Source organism: Monopterus albus, unplaced genomic scaffold, assembly GCF_001952655.1.
Source record: "Monopterus albus unplaced genomic scaffold, M_albus_1.0 scaffold119.1, whole genome shotgun sequence".
Lineage (NCBI taxonomy): Eukaryota > Metazoa > Chordata > Actinopteri > Synbranchiformes > Synbranchidae > Monopterus > Monopterus albus.
The window spans coordinates 391326-410321 of record NW_018127999.1 but is presented as its reverse complement, the minus strand read 5'-3'; the positions used below and the strand labels follow the sequence as shown (position 1 = coordinate 410321).

General features: G+C 39.8%; 1 protein-coding gene across 2 annotated transcripts in view; it reads left to right on the top strand.

Moving 5' to 3' along the window:
* The window catches only part of fstl4 (follistatin-like 4), a 215047-nt gene that overhangs the window by 143119 nt on the left and 52932 nt on the right, over positions 1 to 18996 (top strand). For both annotated transcript variants that reach the window (XM_020611963.1, XM_020611962.1), the window contains exon 6: positions 2457 to 2577. In XM_020611963.1, the coding sequence (XP_020467619.1) occupies positions 2457 to 2577 (121 nt within the window). The remainder of the gene's footprint in view (positions 1 to 2456; positions 2578 to 18996) is intronic.

The window sequence follows — 18996 nt, the reverse complement described above, 5'->3', positions numbered from 1 at the left end:
GCCAAATAAAGGTGATTATTATTATTAAGCCTGATGTCAACACGTGCTGCTTTATTTGTCTGAGTTGGTAAAATGAAGTGAAAGTCATTTGTGAAATACCTTCAGAACGTGGGTGAGTGTTATGAAACGACTGTACGGGGTTAAAAGTCACAAGTTGTGGCTAATCCCAAATTATTGCTGTATGTGTCCTGGACCTTTAGTCCCAGGCAAAATGTAAAGGTTTAGCTAACACAGTGCACTATATTTAAAAGTGTAGTTAGGAGCATCTTTACCTTGAAAAGGTCATTTCAGTGCTTTATGTAGCCATCTAAAACAATTCTGACCTGATGTTATGTTTACCTTTTGTATACATGTATATAAGCACAAATATGCTTCTCAGAGATGGCTTCTGTTACCTTTTTCTTTGGTCAGGCCTGTTCTCCATGACTGAGAATTACCACTGAGATATGCTAAATAAAATGATTACATCCTGCTTAAATGCTCCTTAAGCACTTAAATGTAAAATCCAGCATGTTTGACAAAGATAGTTGCATTGAGTTTGGCACTTTTATTAGCTACTGCTGTGCACTGCTAGAGGTTAAAAAAAAAAAAAAAAAAAAAGGCAACATCTTAAACAGAATATAGTGCACCTGGAGTTTTTCAGCAGAAGCTGAGCATTCTTTTTATCTCCCTCAAACTGCTTAATATCACCTATTCAGAGATGGCTCCCCTGAGAAGGATGCACTGCTGAAGTGGAAGAGAGGGCTCATAAATGACAAACAATTGAGGAGAGAGTACTGTGTCTTCCCATCGGAACATCTTTGAATTAACTCAGCTTCGCTGTGCGCAAGTGTCAGCAGTAGCAATACAGCACCAGTTAAAATTTGACACACATTCCCACTGAACTGAATGAGAATATGTGTCCAAAGCTTTGACTGGTGCTGTGCTCTTAAAAGGGAAGGCAATCAGAGACAGCACTTAAGCCTTTAAAACTGAATGAAATTACTGTCAGAATGAGTCTGTTTATGTACCTTTTCCTTCTGATGGAAATCTTGTTTTAATTATGGGTGGAATGAAAAGCTCTTGCTAACCACCACTACTCATAAAGCCAATTATATTGTGTGCGTTTTACCATTTTTTTGTTGACTCTGGTAGAAACTCAAGTTGATGCGTCTTGTAGCACCTGGAACAGCAAAAGTTGAAGCTTTCATGAGATTTTACTGGAGGTTTACATTATGCTGTATCTCTTTTAAAAAAAAGAGCAAAGGCTAAATTTATATAATTTACAAGCAGTAAGATATGTGAAATCCGAATGTTGGCAAGTATACAGTCAGATTTCAAGGAGCCCACGTGTCCTGGAAAACCTGGAATTTCTTAAACCAGTTTTACAGTCATGCAAAAGGCATGGAAATTGAGATAAATTTTAAAATGTCCTGAACACTTTGACATACTGGAAAATAATTTTCACATTTTTGCATTTTCCTTTTACTGAGAGCAAACTGTCAGATCTCCTTATGAGCTGGCATCATTGAAAATGTCCTGGAAAATAATCTCTTGAAAAGAGTGGGATCCCTGTGATTTCTATGTATACAGAATGTGCATTATGTGGTTCTGTCTTACAGCAGAAAGTTGAAAATAAAAAAAAAATTAAAAAGGTCATGATAAGGTGTCAGGCTTTTTGTACCTGTGCGTGGTAATTGCCTTTATCACTGCATTTTCCCAATTGAATTTTTCTTTGTTCTGACTAGGAACGATTAATCGAATTTTATTTTCAGTTACAATTTTGGTTTTCAGCAATTACTATGAAAACAGAACAGTCAATTTTAAAATGATTATCGTGCCACATGCTGTTTCGCAGCAGTGCTCTCATTTTGTCTTGTTATAAATCTAGCGCATCCCTTCAGCGCTTTACAGTGCGAGCTTTTTTTGCTCACATGAGCTGAAGTGAAACATCATTGGAGTTGACCACGCCTAAGCTTGTTAGTGTACATGCAATAAAACCTGCGCGAGTAAAAAAAAAAAAAAAAAAAAGTCAATAAGAGTAATTTATCAACACGGTTGCTAAACGAGCAGAAACCTGCGATGCGATGATTTCAGCTTCTCTTGCACCACCATGTTGGTGTTAACTGTACAATGTCAGCTTGTTACAGTTATAAACAAGCTAAAACAAAAAGATGACTGTACATGTGTAGCCTTACTGTTAAACAAGAGAGAGAGAGAGATGTTGCTGTAATGCTGAGCCCTGCAGATTCTTTAGGTTATGACAGGCAATATTGTTTCCCTAAAGCAGCAAAGTTTGTAAAGTAAATTTACCTAAGTAATGATGATGGTTTCAAAGTCACTGAGGAATCCTTTTAAATAACCATGATCTCAGTATTGACCAAAGTGATCATGATTATGATTTTTGCCATAATCGTGCAGCCCTAGTTCTGACATACTGTATGTTTGAACCTGTCCTGCGTGTTTGCATGTGTCAGCTCTCCATGAAGGAGCATCTGGAAGACAGTCTGCTGGAGTGCACCGTGCAAGACCTGCTGCGTTACGACGACTACAACAACGACGGACACCTCAGTCTGCACGAGTTCTACACGGCTTTTCGTAAGTCTTATATTTTTGTCCACAATTTGCCCTTTTACCACTCTTTTCTTTCTTGTCTGTTTTCCACTCATGCTCATTTTCTTACAAATTAAAAAAAAAATAGAGATATAAAGCATTTATCCCAGAAATTGTGATTGTGTAAAACTGTCATGCTTAAAGCTAATTTTATGGCCTTTCTGCTTCTAAAATGTGAACTCTCCACTTTGCCTTAAAATTTTTTTATAGTTGTATTTAAATCTCATCTGCCTATGTACATGTTCTGCTAAAACTGTGTGCCAGTTTACACCTGTACATCTTTTAACTACTTTAGTTGACAAACTGTGTAATATGTACATGCTGCCAGTGCTTTTAGAAAGCACCACTCACTGCCGCCACTGTCTAGACATGCCTTTTACAACACCCCACCCAGCCTCTCCAGGATAAAGGTTTTTCCAGCCACAGATAAACTGATAATTGCACACTAGCCCGTGTGCCCAGACCCATCCATGATTATAGCATCTGGTACAGCCATAATAGCCTTTGGGGTTTAGGCTGAGTGACAACTGAGAGGACAGACAGGTTCCATCTTATTAAGACCAATAATCACATTTCCAACACTGACTGTAGTATCAGTAGCCTGGTCACCATGGCAACATTCTGAAATTACTTTTTTCCACACTTTCTCTTCTATTTCTTGCTTAAAACTGAAGTGAGATTACTTAAGTCTGAATCTAGAACAGCAATAAACTTGGTAAAGTTGAAGAATCTGGCAGTTAGCTGTGGCAGGGGGCCATTCGTAAGGCTCTCCAGTACCTTCAGCCCGTGCAGGTCCGTTAAGTCTCACCACTAATTAGCTTCCTAATGACTGGTTTTAGTGAGAACTATCGGGCTATTATTCAGTTACACTTGCCTCGCCTTCCAGATGGACAGTGAGCAGACACTGTATGGTATTTATCTACCTGCAGCCCTGCCTGCAGCCTTTAGGCTAGGAGACCAGATTTATCAATGCATTTTATGTTTGACAAGTAGTTCAAGGAGAGGGTTGGGACCAGTAAAACTAGCTATTGATCAGATGATGCTCAAGGTTAACTGTTGGGCTGCAGACAGGAAACACCAACAGGGAACAGTTGATTTGGAGCGGAGCATCTGGTGTTCTGGATAATGTTGATGGTTTTGAATTGGGGCGGTTTGCATGTTAAGTGTGTGTATAACTGCAGGACAGTCTGTGTGTATTTGTGTGTTTTCCTGGGATCCAGTCTGTGCTGACCGGCCTGGGAATAAGAGTAGCCAGGAATCACAGGTGTGTTTAGCAGGGCAGAAACCTACCTGTACAGTATGCTCACACGCTTGAACAAGTAGGATATTGGATCTATATGATGTGAGGAGGGATTTTGAATTGGTTGGTTCTCTACTGCCACATTGAGTGATTTCAGCTTGAATGTATGAAATGCAAGCTTTAGTCATGAGATCCAGTAACTCAAAGCACAGTGATAGCGAGCGTCCTCAGCAGTCCTCCTTCAGTTTTCATGGCTTTTTCTGTTCTGCAGCTTCAATGTAAGAATAAAAAGCCTTTGGCCATTTCTCCAACTTCATTGTTGCTTCCACATTCACCAATTGTCCTGTTGTCTTTGCTTTATTTACCATATAAACCTTGACAAGCACACAGCTCTACAAAGCTCTGTTCTGTTGCCTCCCAGATCGTTTTTCTTATTTTTACCACAAATTGAACAGAGGGGGATATTCTTGAAGAATACTTCTGAAATAATTGCATTATTATGGATTTTTTTCCCCTTATTCTTCCTTTCACAAGCCCAGTAGGTTGTTTTTATGAGTTTCTTTGCTTCTTCGACTTTGACTGCCTCCTTGCCACCTCTGTTGAATAGATTCTACTTAAGCTCCTATTTCTGTCTTTGGATTTGTAACTTGATGTTACCGATCTACTGTAGTCTCAATGACACCTACTGGAAGATGACACATTTGCATTCAGATGCTCAGACATTTAGGCCCTGTTTAGACTTGGTATTAAAATCCATCTCAGTGATCCAAACACAAGTGGACAGCTGAGACACAACACCATTCACATCTGTCAATACACATGTATCTCCAAGGTGTACAGCTGACCGCTTGTGTTCAGATTTTCCAACTAACGCAACACTTCCGCTTAAATATCGAAGGGCCATGGGCACAATTATCACATCAGTCTGTTACCAGACAAGCACCAGTAGTCTTTCTAACCAAAGAAGAAGAAAAAGACATGTCAGGTTTGTGCATGGATGCATTATGAAAGCTTTCACAATACACTGATGGATTTGTATCAGACATTTCTCTTTACTTTTTCTTTTTTTTTTTTGAGCATCAGTGCGCTCTCACCAAAGCAGCCGTCATGTCCTGCATCGATGACGTATTTTTTTCTAATGGCCTTGTCAGAGACACATCAGGATGTATAAGTGTTTCCACTACAAAAGATTGTGGTCCGATGCATCCCAGACCACCTGGGCAAGTAGTTTCATTGATCAGATAACAGTCCACCTTGGTGGTCGTTTACACTTGTATTTAGCACTGTCCACTTGTTGTTCAATTGCCAGTACATATTTAAAACCTAAAAAAATCGACAGTATAAACAGGGTCATAGATTGCGTTAATATAATTTTTAATTCCTATATACTCAGGTTTGTAAGTAAACAGCACTGTGTAGAGTTGTAGTGACAAATGCTGGAGAGAGAATCAGAAAGTCTCTTGATCTGACATAAATGATAGAGAAGATGTGCTTTAAAACCTGTTATCCTCTAGGAAAAAGGTTGGGAACCACTGTCTTAGAGCATACTGTAGGATAGAGATAATAACAGCAGAAGGGCTTTAAATTAGCTGTGTAGATTTCTAGTCGTGCATGTCTTCACTGGGATCTGTTTCCTAGCATTTATTACAGTGTCAACATCATGTAGGAGTGGAAGGCCTGTACACATGCCCTTTGTATCAGAATTAGAGCAGCTGTAATTATACAATAATAAATGTGCAGGAATTTGCCCTGCAGACGTTGGCACTGATGCAGGAGCTGGGATGATTCACATTAGCTGTTCAGTAAAAGACAGTGCATTAGGGCTAAATTTCACAGGTGACCAGGCTGGTTGAGAGATACCTGCTGCCTGTGACCAGTACTCTACATTCACACAAGGTCATCAAAGCTTTTATGTGGATACACGTGTAGTGGATAAAGCCTCAGTGGAGTGATGAACGGTCTGCATGTGCCTCTGATAGGTGCCCTAGACTTCATAATAGAAGCTTTCTTTCAGTGTCAGCAAGGCAGGCACAGTACATAAATTCACTGAATACTTCTTTAAGAGGCCGTTTGTTCTTATTGCTACGAAACAGAGGTTGGTGGTTGTGTTGGAAAGCAACACAAAATTAGAAAAGCCAAAGATAATGAACATAGAGCAGGGCAAAAAAAATCTGTTTTTCAGCTGAAATGATTCCAAGATTCTTGTAACTAATAACTCTTATTGAATGTTTGTCATATTTGAAGAGTTTAATTTGACATAAATAATCTAAGGGATTAATTAATACCTTCATTCAAGCAACATACACCAAAATGTGTCCAGACAGCATGGGCCTAAATAAAGCATACTGCTACTTCTGTTTTAGCCCTTCAGCAGTGAAATTATGATATTTGTTTCTCCCTCGTTATTTATCTGTGTCTTTCAAGGACTGTCTGGAGGAAGGGCCTGCTAGTTGTTTTTTTAGAGCTGAATACTGGGAGTAGAATTTGTAACTCATCCACACTATGGCTCTTACCCTTGAATTTCCTGCTATTAAACTAGAAATCTTGGTGTGATTATGGTCAAACTTAAAAATGGTCTTGGCTTAAGTGCAGAAACTTTGGGACTTTTAGAGACTCTTCAGATCCTGCAGGGAGCAGCATGAAGCAGCAGAGCAGCCAAAATAATAATGGTCATGAAGTCAAGCTAATGCCCCTGAGCGCAGCTCCAGTGGCAGCCCATTGGTTTGTTTATTTCACTAAACCTTCATGATTGACTCTGGGTCATCAAGCCTGCAAATTGGGAAAGTAACAGAAGAGTAAAGGACGAAAGTACCAGAAGAATCTGACATGTGAGAAGGAGAAGCAGCGGGGCAGCAGCAGAGAGACAGCAGGCAGCTAGTGGAAAGGTTTAAAGGAAGAGGTATTATTCTTTCTGTTATCTCTGTGCTGGCCGTCACCATGTGCTGACATGGCTGTCTGAAAGGTTTGCAGTTATAATATTTGTATTTTACCTCATGGTTTATGATCCTGGAGGAGCAATCTAACTGAATTTTCAGCAAGATTTATTTATTTATTTGTTTGTTTTCTCTACAATACGAAATGCTGGAAGTGTTTTGATAGCCAAAAAGTGTGTGTCAAGGTCGCAGGTTTTCTGATGACATTACAGTGATTTATAGGGCTGAGGTCTGCTTATCGGACTTGCAGAAATACACTGTGGTTGAGTATGTAACTATACAGCTGTATTCCTGTTATTATATAGCCTTTTTCGGACACATTGCTGCTTCGTTAGTCTGTTGAAGTGGCAGCTTTCTGTCATTCAGATATATTGTAGATATATTTTAAGTTACTTTTTCTTACGGCTTCATTCAAACATACCCACGGCTGTGACGGAGAGTGCCTCTGTAAGTTGAGAAGGGCAGAGGGGCCTCCTCTTCTCCTCTGGAGTGGAAAGCCCAGCAGGAGAAATGAGAGAAAGTGGAAATAGATGATAGAAAATGAGAAGGTTGTTAGAGTCAGGAAAAGAGCAGGCTAGGTCAGATGAGGGTCAATAGGCCTGTATGTACAAATGGGTGACAAATCATGTTCATCCTCCTCCAACCATTCAGTGATCCCTTGTGTCCTACAGTATGGATGGGACACTGTCATCCTGGAAGAGACCATTCAGTTATTCAGACTATATTGTCCCCAGAGGGACAGTTTGTTTCCGTGGGTATTATCCACGCCTCTGGAACACAGATACATCTGTAAACACACACACTCTGCCCCACCCCCCCCCCCCCTTATCCCTGTACATACACATCCAGTATGTAAGCAGACATTCAGAGTTACTACAGCAGATGGGATGACTCTTGTACTAAAACATGATGTTTCCTTTTTAGTTTTCCAGTTTAGAATGATTTTGTATCGAACCAGTGAACCAATTAAATCTTTAGAGCTACACTTACACAAAAAAACGGAACTCACATTCTAAAGCTTTCTTTATCACTGCATTACAGTCTGTAATGTACAACAGAATTGCAGCTGGCGCAGTAGGCTAAGACATGTTGCACCTAATGTGTCTAATGAACAGAGCTGATTCTTCTGCAGCAAGATAATAGCTTTGTGTTGCTGCCCCGGCAGCTTCCACCAAGGCTTGATCTTTCATGTTACTCAGGTTTGCCCTTAATCTGCACAAATGATCTTGCTAAGATCAGATAGCACTTGTATAAGAGGAGCCTGGTGTTGCCTGACAGCCAGGTGGATGAGAAGAGACCTCCAGCTAAGCTCTTAACAACAAAGCCACTTTGAACTGGAGGTCCTGGAGTTTCCACACAACAGCATTCCTTCCATCTTCTCTTCTCTACTCTTCTGTTCATGTTATGTCAACCATGTCTTTCTTTTCTCCATCCCTTCCTGCCTACTCTCTGGTTTCCTCTCACCTGCTTTCCGCGCATTTATCCATCCCTTGCCCGCTCTTTCCTATCACATGTCAGATGCCTCATTACTGCTCAGCGGACCTTTACAGCTAATTGCTGGTGTGTATAAGGGGCTTACTGGCACGTTCAAGTGTCATTTCTATTCCTGGGTAATTATCCACTGTCAGGTACTGTAGCTGCAGGAACAGGTAAGGGACTGTTGAGACTTTGTTTGCACTTCCTCCAAGCTGCACTGAGAGTGAGTGATTATTTTCCCCAAATGTGTATCTGATAAGGTGTGTAGCTGTTTGTTATTTAATTAAGTGATCCATCTTTCAAACGATCTACGGTTGGTTTGCTTCTAAAATAAGTGATGACTATTGTAAACGTATTTAAATGTTAATTACAATGAAACAGCATATTAGCAGTATGTTTAATGTTTAGCCAGATTTATTTCCTGTGAAAATGAGGTATTTTAATGCCACATAAAGCAGGAAGGATTAGTTCTAAACTGTAAACCAGTGGCATACCACACAGAGTGGGAGAGTTGCTTTTTAGTCGGTTGAAACATTGTTTTGACATTTTCTGTGTCCATACTAAGTTAGCCATTTAAAATCACAGACTGTATGTACATACATATGGAGGATGTGTCACTGCGTCCCTCCACTATGCAATAGTGAAGCCAAAATATCATGAATACAGCAGCTGCCATCTTGGCGTTTTGTAACCAGATTCTACGCAGTAGTGACGTAGTAGTTGAGTGACATATCAGGCTGCTGATCAAAGCTGCCGAATTATCTGAAACACACCCCTTTTTATATCATCAAATAACTTAAGAACAAACTTACCAGGAAAATGGCCACTCATACACACATAAGCATGATAATATGACAGAAATCACCTCTGCGAAATTTTGACTTTTCAGTTTGGCTCAAAAATGTAGATTTACTGTATTTTTTGACATATTATTTTAAATTGGATAGAAGTATTCTTGTATAACTCTTGCAGCTTCATCTCTCAGCCTTCATTATTTATTTTTAGCTGTGCCTGTTTAAATATATCTTATCAAAATATTACCCTGTGGCCAGCAGCTAATTCATTTTTCATTTCTGCATCATTACACATGTACACATGCACTTCCCATTTAGCCATAGACACATTCTCACATAACACTGCACAGCCAGTGGTCTTCCAGTCTGTTTTCAGTACAGTGGCGAGAGATGCCCAGTGAGTTGTCATGGCAGCGTTGGCTGTCTGATTAATCTCTCAGTCATTTATTTAGTCAATGCAGGTGATCCCTGAAGGGGAGGAGAGAAACATGAAGAGAAAAGGAGGGGAGGTACAGAACGGTAGTAGTAGAGAGGTGAAGTAAAGTAAGGATGTGAACCCTGCACACCGTCAGCACTTAAGGATGAGATGTGTGTGATGTGACATTTAAGACTTTATACAAATAAAAGTGAAACAGCCCAGAAAGAGCCCAAACTTACCAGGAAAATAGCTACTCATGCACACATAAGCATGATAATATGACAGGAATGAGTATCTTGTAATGGGTTTTCCGAGCACAAACAGCTACAGACCATCAGACATTAAAGTTGTTCTTGTGTTGTTGTCGTCGTTCACTTTTCGGTTGTGATTATTTTATACAAAAACTAAAGTAATAAACAGCCCAGTTGTCTTCCTTATCACGCACAGTGTCAACAAATGTCTCGTTCATGCCCTAAGATTTCAATTTATACCATTCGGCTGATGTCCTGCCCAGTAACACTAGGCTAATAGAACCAGTAGTAAACAGTGGCTGCTGCTGGGCAGCATCTCAAATCATTTTACCAGCTTACCTAAAACCAAATACATGCACTTGTTTGTGCAGGGGCAAATATAGATTTTTAAAATAGCCTGAAATACAGAGAGAGTTGCTTTCTGTACTAGTGGCCAATTACCCAGAAATTGAAGGTGCTGATTACATTGAAAATACACCCTAAACAATCTTTGTAGTAAATAAAATGCTTTTGCTGATGTAGCTTGTGCTTAAGTAGAGTATTTTGTCCTCTCCATGCTCATTATTTTCGTGGTCACATAGCCAGACTTCAAGCTTACATTTGTGTGTGAGAGCAGAAAAAAACTTAAACATCTATCTTTGGGTTTTGGCGTCCCAACAAAATCAACACAATGCAAGATGCTACATTTTCAGGAAAGGTTACAATTATAGCTATATGGCTGGTAAACTGGCAAAATCCACTCTGTTGCTCTTACTGCACTACTGCATTAGGTTTCTCCACCTCAACTTAAAAACAACAGCTGGATGTGTCATATTCTTGGAGGGTACTGAAACTAATTTTTATGAAATGTGTTAAATTAATAAATGAAGTAGATGAGGCAAGTTGAAGGACACCTAGAACCCATAATCCAATTTACAACATTGATTAAAGGGAAAAGTAATTATTATCAGAGATGGATAATGCATGAAGTTGTAAGAGCTGCAGAAGATTTTTTCCTTTAAAAAAAAAAAAATTAAGAAATTGAGCTAAGGTTACAATTGTGTTGCTCGCACAATAAGATAACATTAAAATAATCAAACACACACAGCTACAGATTTGTCTTAATCTATCCCATAATCCAGATTTTAACAATTACGTAGTCATGAACAGGATATTTGGGCAACTTAGGTGCTTGTATATGTTTGTCACAGCTGGTGTTAATCAGCTTTTGTTTTTATTGAGCTTCTAACTTGGCCGAACTTAGCTGGATGTTTGAGAAAAAACAAAGAGAGGAGTTAGACTCATGTCTGCTGTGGTTATGTTAAATATGGTGCAGTGGAAGAGAAACTGCATTTACGGCTCAGAGTATCTGAGTAATCTGGGCCTTGTGTGGAAGTGCACATCATGTTGTAATAGGGCAAAAGCACACTTGTAAAAATCTCATAGTACATCATATAAGGATCATTAAGACATGACTTCTCATTAGTAACACACTCACTGTTCTGCCAGACACCTAATATCTCTCATAATTACACATGCTGAATAATCTCATCACACACTGCCCCCCACCAACCCCTGCTTCTCCATTTCCCTCATCTGTCTGTCCTCCTTTCATTTCCACCACTTTAATTTCATCTTTTAGTACCTAATTAACCATAGAGATTTAAATCCATGCTTTGCAGGGAGTCTAGAGGCTTTGCTTTGACCTGTTACCCTTACCGACATCTCTTTTCTATCCCTCTCCAACTCTTTGAAGCTTTCTTATTTCAGTTTTTTGACTATCTCTTTCCTTTGCAACCAATGGGTCCCAAGGGCAGCAAGTGTGTTCCAGTGTGCCATAATTCACAGGCAGCAGTCCCGGGGCTGTTAGAGGCACGGCATGTGGTCTGCTTTTATCTCTATCCTCTAACTCCCTCTCTTGCAAGAAAATAATTCATTATCATACCTTCACTGATTTGGTTTGTCTCTTGTTCTTTGGTGAATCAGTCCCCCCCTTTTCTCCCCCTTTATTTCTTATTTTAACACCATTCTGCAATTTTAAGCAAGTGTGTGTCTGTATGGATGTGTTTTGCCTCCCGAGCTGCACGAGAGTGGTGCTCTCCCTCTTTCCTCTCATCTGTCCAATGAAATCCCCTCAAGCATCCACCTTCATCAGCTTTGAGAACTCTCAGAACAAAGGAGATAAACACAGCAGAAAATGGGCAAGAAAAAGGAAAGAAAGAATATGGTTGCAGATAGAAGGCAAGCCAATCCAACACAGAGTGCAGCCACATGATCCGCCGTGGCTGGATAACCCCCACCGGTGGGCACTCTGCTGGTGCAGTGTTTCTGTGAGAGTATATTTCAAATAGATGACTCAGAGGGAGAGTTGCTTTCTTCAGGCAAACATCTGTTTTGTGTAAGTCATCAGCGAGATGGTCCAGATGGCTTGGTTATAGTGATAAGGTTATATTTTAATGAAAGAGTTGTTTGCTCCTCTGTGCAGTGGAACTGAACAGAGGCGAGCACAGACTTCACTAAGCTTAACTCAACCAAAAGAAAAACCCTCGGCTCTTATGAAAGGATGTGAGGGAGTGGAGCAGGGTAAAGGAGAGAAAGAATGAGAGTGTGGTGGCTTTCAGCTGAAATGCTCATTTTGCTAGCAGCTAAATAACATACATCCAAAACCCAAATGAATACCTGAGGGTATATTCATGGCAGTTCTGGCATATTCAAAAAGGATTAAATTGTCTCAATTCAATTTATGTTATTATCCACTGTAGTGGAAGCTTGTCTTTGGCTTCACGCACCACAAGCACACACTCAAGACACATCTCATAGAAAGGCAAACAACATGGCAGCAAAATATAGAAAAATCAGCCAGAACAATGAAACAATAAATAACTGCAAAATCAAGTACAGACTCCCGCCTACATTCAGAACTTTACCATTACTTATTCAATAGGTTGACTGCTCTTGGTACAAATGAATGTTTTGATTTGGCTACAAATGCAGATGAGCTGCAATAAGATGTGTGGTGCTGTATGTTTAGACGAATTTACCAAGGAGGAAGGAGAGAATAGGATTTGGGAGGAGGCCAACAGTGTTGAGAAAGGAGAAGAACAGAGAGAGGTGAGCAGGTGCTGCATAATTATATGACTCCACATGTTTGTCAAGGTCTAGAGGAGCATCGAGTCGGGAGAGGGTAGCAGCAGGGTAAGGAGTACTCAGGGACTAAGAGAAAGAGGGAGGAGAAAGAAACTGAGAAAACAAGAGTAGGTAATACACAGGTGTTTACAGGAGTCTGGGGCACAGGAGAGACAAACGTAGGAAAGTGAGAGCCGGATAGAAGAGGAAATAAAGGTGGTGAGAGGACTGAGAATGGCAGAACCACAAAGCTGAGAGGATGAAGGGCAGATGGAATGGACACAGAAGTTCACATGCATACCTTCTCACAGGCTTTACTCATATTCTGAGCAACATTAACTCAGTGAATGAGTCAAACTCCCTCTAGACTCACTGAATAAAAAGTGTCAAGTACCTCAGTGATGCTCAGTGAGTAACAGTAGAGGAGTTTGGCAGCACTGAGCTGTTTGCAGATGTGAATTTGCGTAATTTGGGACTCCATCAAGCATTCAAGTCTACTTGGTCAAGCTTATTTTGATGACTAAGAGTCCAGATACAATAAAGGAAGAAGCCAATAATTTTTCTGCCCATCTGTAGCACATTGCATGTCCAAAAGTATCATTTGTAAAAACTAAAAAAATAACAAACACACAAAACAGCTGTGCTTTGTTCTACATGTTCTCTGTTGGCAATCTAAAATCAAGGTTACTGGGAGGATTTCAAGACCATCTGATGCACAAATTAGGGCCTCCCCCTAAAGACTGATGATTTGAATCATACATCCAGATGCCCTGTCAAATCACAGCACTTTTTGTTTGTTTTTGCATCATTAGGAAGGCTTACTTCTGTTTAAGCACTCACATAAGTGTTATATAATGGCCTTCCAAGAGTGTCCAAAGCCAGTGTTTTGAGCGGTAGACCATGGAAATGCAGCTTTGACAGCTTGCCAAAGTTGAAACAGTCAAACATTTTGAAGTGCAAGTGAAAGATGATGATAGAAGAGCAGGTAATCCCAAGCCTCCTAAGTCTTTATTCTCAGGAGTGCCGTGTGGTTCTCCAGCTCAGCTCAGTGTTGCAATCTCCCAGTGCAATGTTAGTACACAGTATTTCCTGTGGTAACAAGCTGCTATTGAACCCAGTCTTCTGAAACAACAAGCTGGCTTGAGGGTTAGAGCTCAGAGGCTTTTTTTGTTCCAATATGATGCTTTTTTTATTTTGTCTTCTAAAATGGCTAAATCCTAGTTACAGCTACATGCATGTAGAACACCTTGTGTTACGCATTAGAAGTCCAAAGTGTTTCAGGTTGATGCAGTGATGTCCTGAACACCGGTATGACACTCAGGATTTGCTGGAGGTCGTGAACCAGGTGGGAACAGCCATATCCAGTTCTTATCACATCTCTGTCTGACCACTACATTATTACTTGGTTGGGGTGGGGCAGACTGGGTAGAGCGCACAGGAGGCAGGACACGACGTGGTCACATAGCCAGTTTGTCACCTAAGTCTCTTGTCGTACTTTTGTCTGACAATTCTGGCGTCAGCTCTTAACGACAGAAGTTCCCGAATCTCGCCATGTCTTTAGTCATTGGCATTTTCATTGTGAATTACTGTTTTTCTTTGCCATCAGATGTTTGTATTATTCCAGTTTTGCACCGGTCACATGATAGACCACCGCCATGCCCTTTAGCACCATAAGAATACATCAGACTATGTGCTGCTGCACATACATGGGCTCACTCGGACATTATGCGGGCTTTGTACTAGCGAGCTGGCAGATTACAGTCCATTTAATGTTTGAGAATTTCAGGGTTCCAGTGCATGTCTGAAAAAGGCTTCTGTGACTTGATTGTCACAGGATTTCATTTCTGTTATGTCAGACATTCTGTGATTCGACTCATTTTGTGATTGGCTATTGCAGTGAGTGTAATAAAAGATGCTGCTTATTATATTGTTGTTTACTACCAGACAAATATGTATGAACATAGCTACTGCTTTAGTAAAGTTTATGCAGACAGCATGTCTGTCCACCCTGTCAACAGTAAAGAACTGATGCGAGCAGCTTTGAAACAGAATCAATCATTTAGATAAATTCACAGGTGCTGTGTACCGCATCATTTATAATAGACCCCGATTACAGAATTGATGTAACAGCTGAAAACATCTGGCAGACTTTCTGTATTGTCACTCAGTATACAGAGTTGTTGGACAAAAAAATATGCCTTTGTTCGGGTTGCTCACATTTTCTTAGAGTTGGTCTGTGTGAAAACCATTAGCTTACTACAGTATCTTATGTAAACACACAGGTCATGTTTCGTGTGGTCCGACTTTTAGCAGTTCTACCTCTGGCCTCTGTGCTGCCCACTTAGTGTTTAATTATTAGGCATGCAGAAATTTAGCCTAAAATTATTTTCAGAACTCTTTTCACGCTTGGAGGATCATAACAACTCAGTAGTATGGTTTATGCAGGGTGCAGACAAACTATTCTCCTGAATTCACTGTGCAGTAGAGAGAGAGGGTACTCCAGGGGAAATTTGGAGCAATTAATCAACTTCATCAACTCATCTGCAGCCTGTTAGTGCTTCTAATGGTGCCATCTTACAATGTCTGGTTCATTCACTTTTCTACTAATTAATCAGTCCACATTTTACTGAGGTATAAAAGAAAGAAGAAATGATACAGCTGTAATACTGGTGAGTTCATACTGTCAGAGAGACTCGGGTAAAGCAAGAAAACTGATATTTCTGGATAGTCTTAAATTAAAATCTCTTTGTCAGAAAGATTTAACTGGGATTTGACTAAACACCACATCTGGTCCTCTCCTTGGTTCATGCCAGTGTTGTTCCACAGTGAAGGTTTCTCTTATAGGTGCATTAGTGTTGTTAAATCACAGATCCTGGTGCGGAGACGTAAATGCATTATGGGCCAACATATGAAGCCAAGAATGTATTGGCACTGGTTGATGCTTTACATCATACATACTGATGCGCATGTTCAGATATTTTAACACTAGTCGACAAAAAAAAAAAAAGCATTTTTCAGTTGTAAAATTAACTGAGCTTGGATTGAACAAACACGTGTGAGAATTGTCCTGATGGTAAATGAGATAAATCAACTAACACTCAACTATATTAATCTACATATGTTCATTCATAATTCAACAAAGTCAAGCCCTTGTCATTTCATGATAAAGATTGCAAAACCTGAGCCAAGAAGGTAATCGTTTTGGTCCTTTTAATATGTATACCAGAGGCCCGCACTGGAGGACGTTGTTTCAGAGGAAAATATGTTCTCATATGTAGAGAAATACAGAGGGTCTTTATTTTGATGTTTTTATATGTTGCGTTCTTTGTAGTGGTTTATTGTTGTCTGGTGGTATTGTTAGTTTAATGTTTTGAAGACTAGGTGCTGTTACTGTGTATTTCCTTCAGTTTTTATCTCTTGAAACTTTATCATTTGTCATTTCAGCTGTGTTGGGACTATAGGTTGAAAGGTTTATAATAACTTTTATAGTGCATAAAAAACATTGTTGTATAAAGTCTTCTGTGGTTATTTGAGGAAGTTGTAACTCAAATGGAGCGTGAAGTTGGAAGGTTGTGGTTGTCTAGCAAAAGATGCTATTGAAAAATCCAATATTGCAACTTGAGAGAGAGCTACTGATGGCATTAACAGTAATGACAGCTGACAAGTGTCTTTTTGTCTCCCAGCCTAAATCATCATATGGTCCAATATTACTAAGTTGTAGAGGTTTCTTCATCAGACATCCTTAATCTGGATCATGAGTGAATTGGATACAGAGGTAGGAAATAAAAAAGTACTCTGTTCATGTACTTAAGTAGATTTTTCATGTATCTGTACTCAAGTACAACTTTCTACTTTTACTCTCTACACATATGTCTGTACTTTCTACTCACATTTTTAAATCGGACTCGTTACTTTTAGTTTTAAAACATATGAGAGGGATTATCTTTTTTTCACTTGCAAAATGTGCACATCACTGCACTGGGTGATGTTTTTTTAATTACAAGTTCTGTGCTTTGTTTACACTCCTCTAGCTCCTCATACTTTCACAGAGATCTTGTGTATGCACAGTTGTCTTCCTTTACTTCAGACACTAAAAGGTTTTAGGCATTTGAAGTTTTCGTGGCAACATTTTAAACAAATATACTGGTTTTGTAATGAAGAAACGTGCAGCGCCATGTTTCCCTGATTTGTTCTATGGCACAGACCAATAAGCTAATCTAGGGTAGAGTCATTAATCGTGAGCAGAGGCAGTTCACTATTGGTTTTAGTCTCTGTATGGGAAGTGTTGAAAAGACTATCGCTTAAGGCTTCTTTAGGCCTGAAATGTGTTCTTGTTAGTTAATTATATTTGTTATTTTATTTGAAGTTAGAATGGTTTGGAAATCATCTTGGAATTATATGATGTGATGCTCACTTAAGTTTGAACAGAAACATTTGTTAGAAATGTCCTTTGAATGGCTAATTTCTACTTTCATAGTTTGCATAAACTACAGAGCCTTTTTTTAATTTTTTATTTATTTATTTTTACTTTTACTCAAGTAAAGGCTTTGAATCAGTACTTTTACTTTTACCAGTTTTTTTTTTTTTTTTATTTTTGCACAGGTATCTGTACTTCTACTTGTGTTATGAATGTGTGTACCTTTGCCACCTCTGCTAGCTGGAGGCGTCTCCCTGGTGTTTTGGAAGATACACTGGTATAACCAAAATATAGTGTGGTACCCGGTGTACGTGGTGAGTGGTGTCATATCTACCCACTTAGAATTACTACATCTTACTGTTTTAAAATATATGTAACCAGTTGCACAGATATTGGTATTTATCACCAAGGATAGATGAACAACAATTTTAGCACAGTGGCCTCTGCCTTAAGAACCACTGGAATCTTAAGTAACAAATGGATTGTTCAAACACATATGAGCATGGACAACTTAATTCCTATGCTTTATAGAAAGGCTGCTTAGTGACCTTAAATATCTAGTGTTATACACAGGAATGTTATGCTTGTAAAGTGTTTTCAATACTTCCGGGTTGCAAGGGAGAGCAGACGTGTACTGCTCCTGTCTGTTCTACGAATTTTCACATCTTCTACATTTTCAAGTCTTTGAACAAATTCTACAACTATTAAAATGCCTCCAAGAGGGAAAAGAGCTAATAAATCAGAAGCGAACGAGGATGTTGAGGCAGAAGAGGATTATATTTCAGCGGCGCAAGTAACAGAGATGTTGAGTCAGCAGAAGCAGATGTACACCGCACTGTTGAGCCAACAACAAGACAACTTCAAAGGTTTTGTGCAACTACTTATGGAGACAAATAACAAGAGACTCGACGACATGACCAGAGAAATACAGGAGATAAAAACGAGTTTGCAGTTTACCCAGCGAGATGTGGATGTGATTAAAGCAGCCATGGGTGAACAGAAAATACAAACCAAGGAAACAAGGGATGATGTCTACAAAACCTGTGAGAGTCTAATAGCCATAACGGATAAAATGGAGCATTTGGAAGCACAGTCCAAGCAAAAAAACCTGATCTTTGAGGGAATCAAGGAGTCAGCTGGAGAAAGCTGGATGGAAATGGAATGTAAGGTGAAGGAAATATTAAAGGAGAAACTGCAAATTCATCAAGAAATTGAGATGGAGCGGGCTCACAGAGTCGGGAAACCTTCCGATCGGGGACCAAGGGCGGTGATGGTAAAGTTGATGAAAGAGAAGGATAAGGCACACATATTGCAACAAGCAAAGAAGCTTAAAGGATCTAATATTTATATAAATGAAGATTACACCGAGTCTGTGAGGAAGGGAAGAAGGGAGTTGATGCCGATATTAGGGGAGGCCAGGGTGAGGGGAGACTTCGCGTTCCTGCGGTATGACCGACTAGTGACCCGACCTCAGAACCAGAATCCAGGACCCATGACCAGCACGCCGAGGACCAGTATGAAGGGGTCGCTGGACCCTCAGCTGTATGAAGAAACACGCAGGTATATTGATATCTGTGAGGGCAGATGAGTATTGGAACCAACAATTAGCAGGAACCAACAACAAGCATGACCCACATACGGAATGAGGCAAGTGATTTGCTACAGAGGTTAATAGTTTTTGAGGGATTGGATCTGGAACTGAACACAATTGGAGACACTGAACAACATTATCATGAATCGGACGATGACTTTGACCCTGAAAAAAACTTT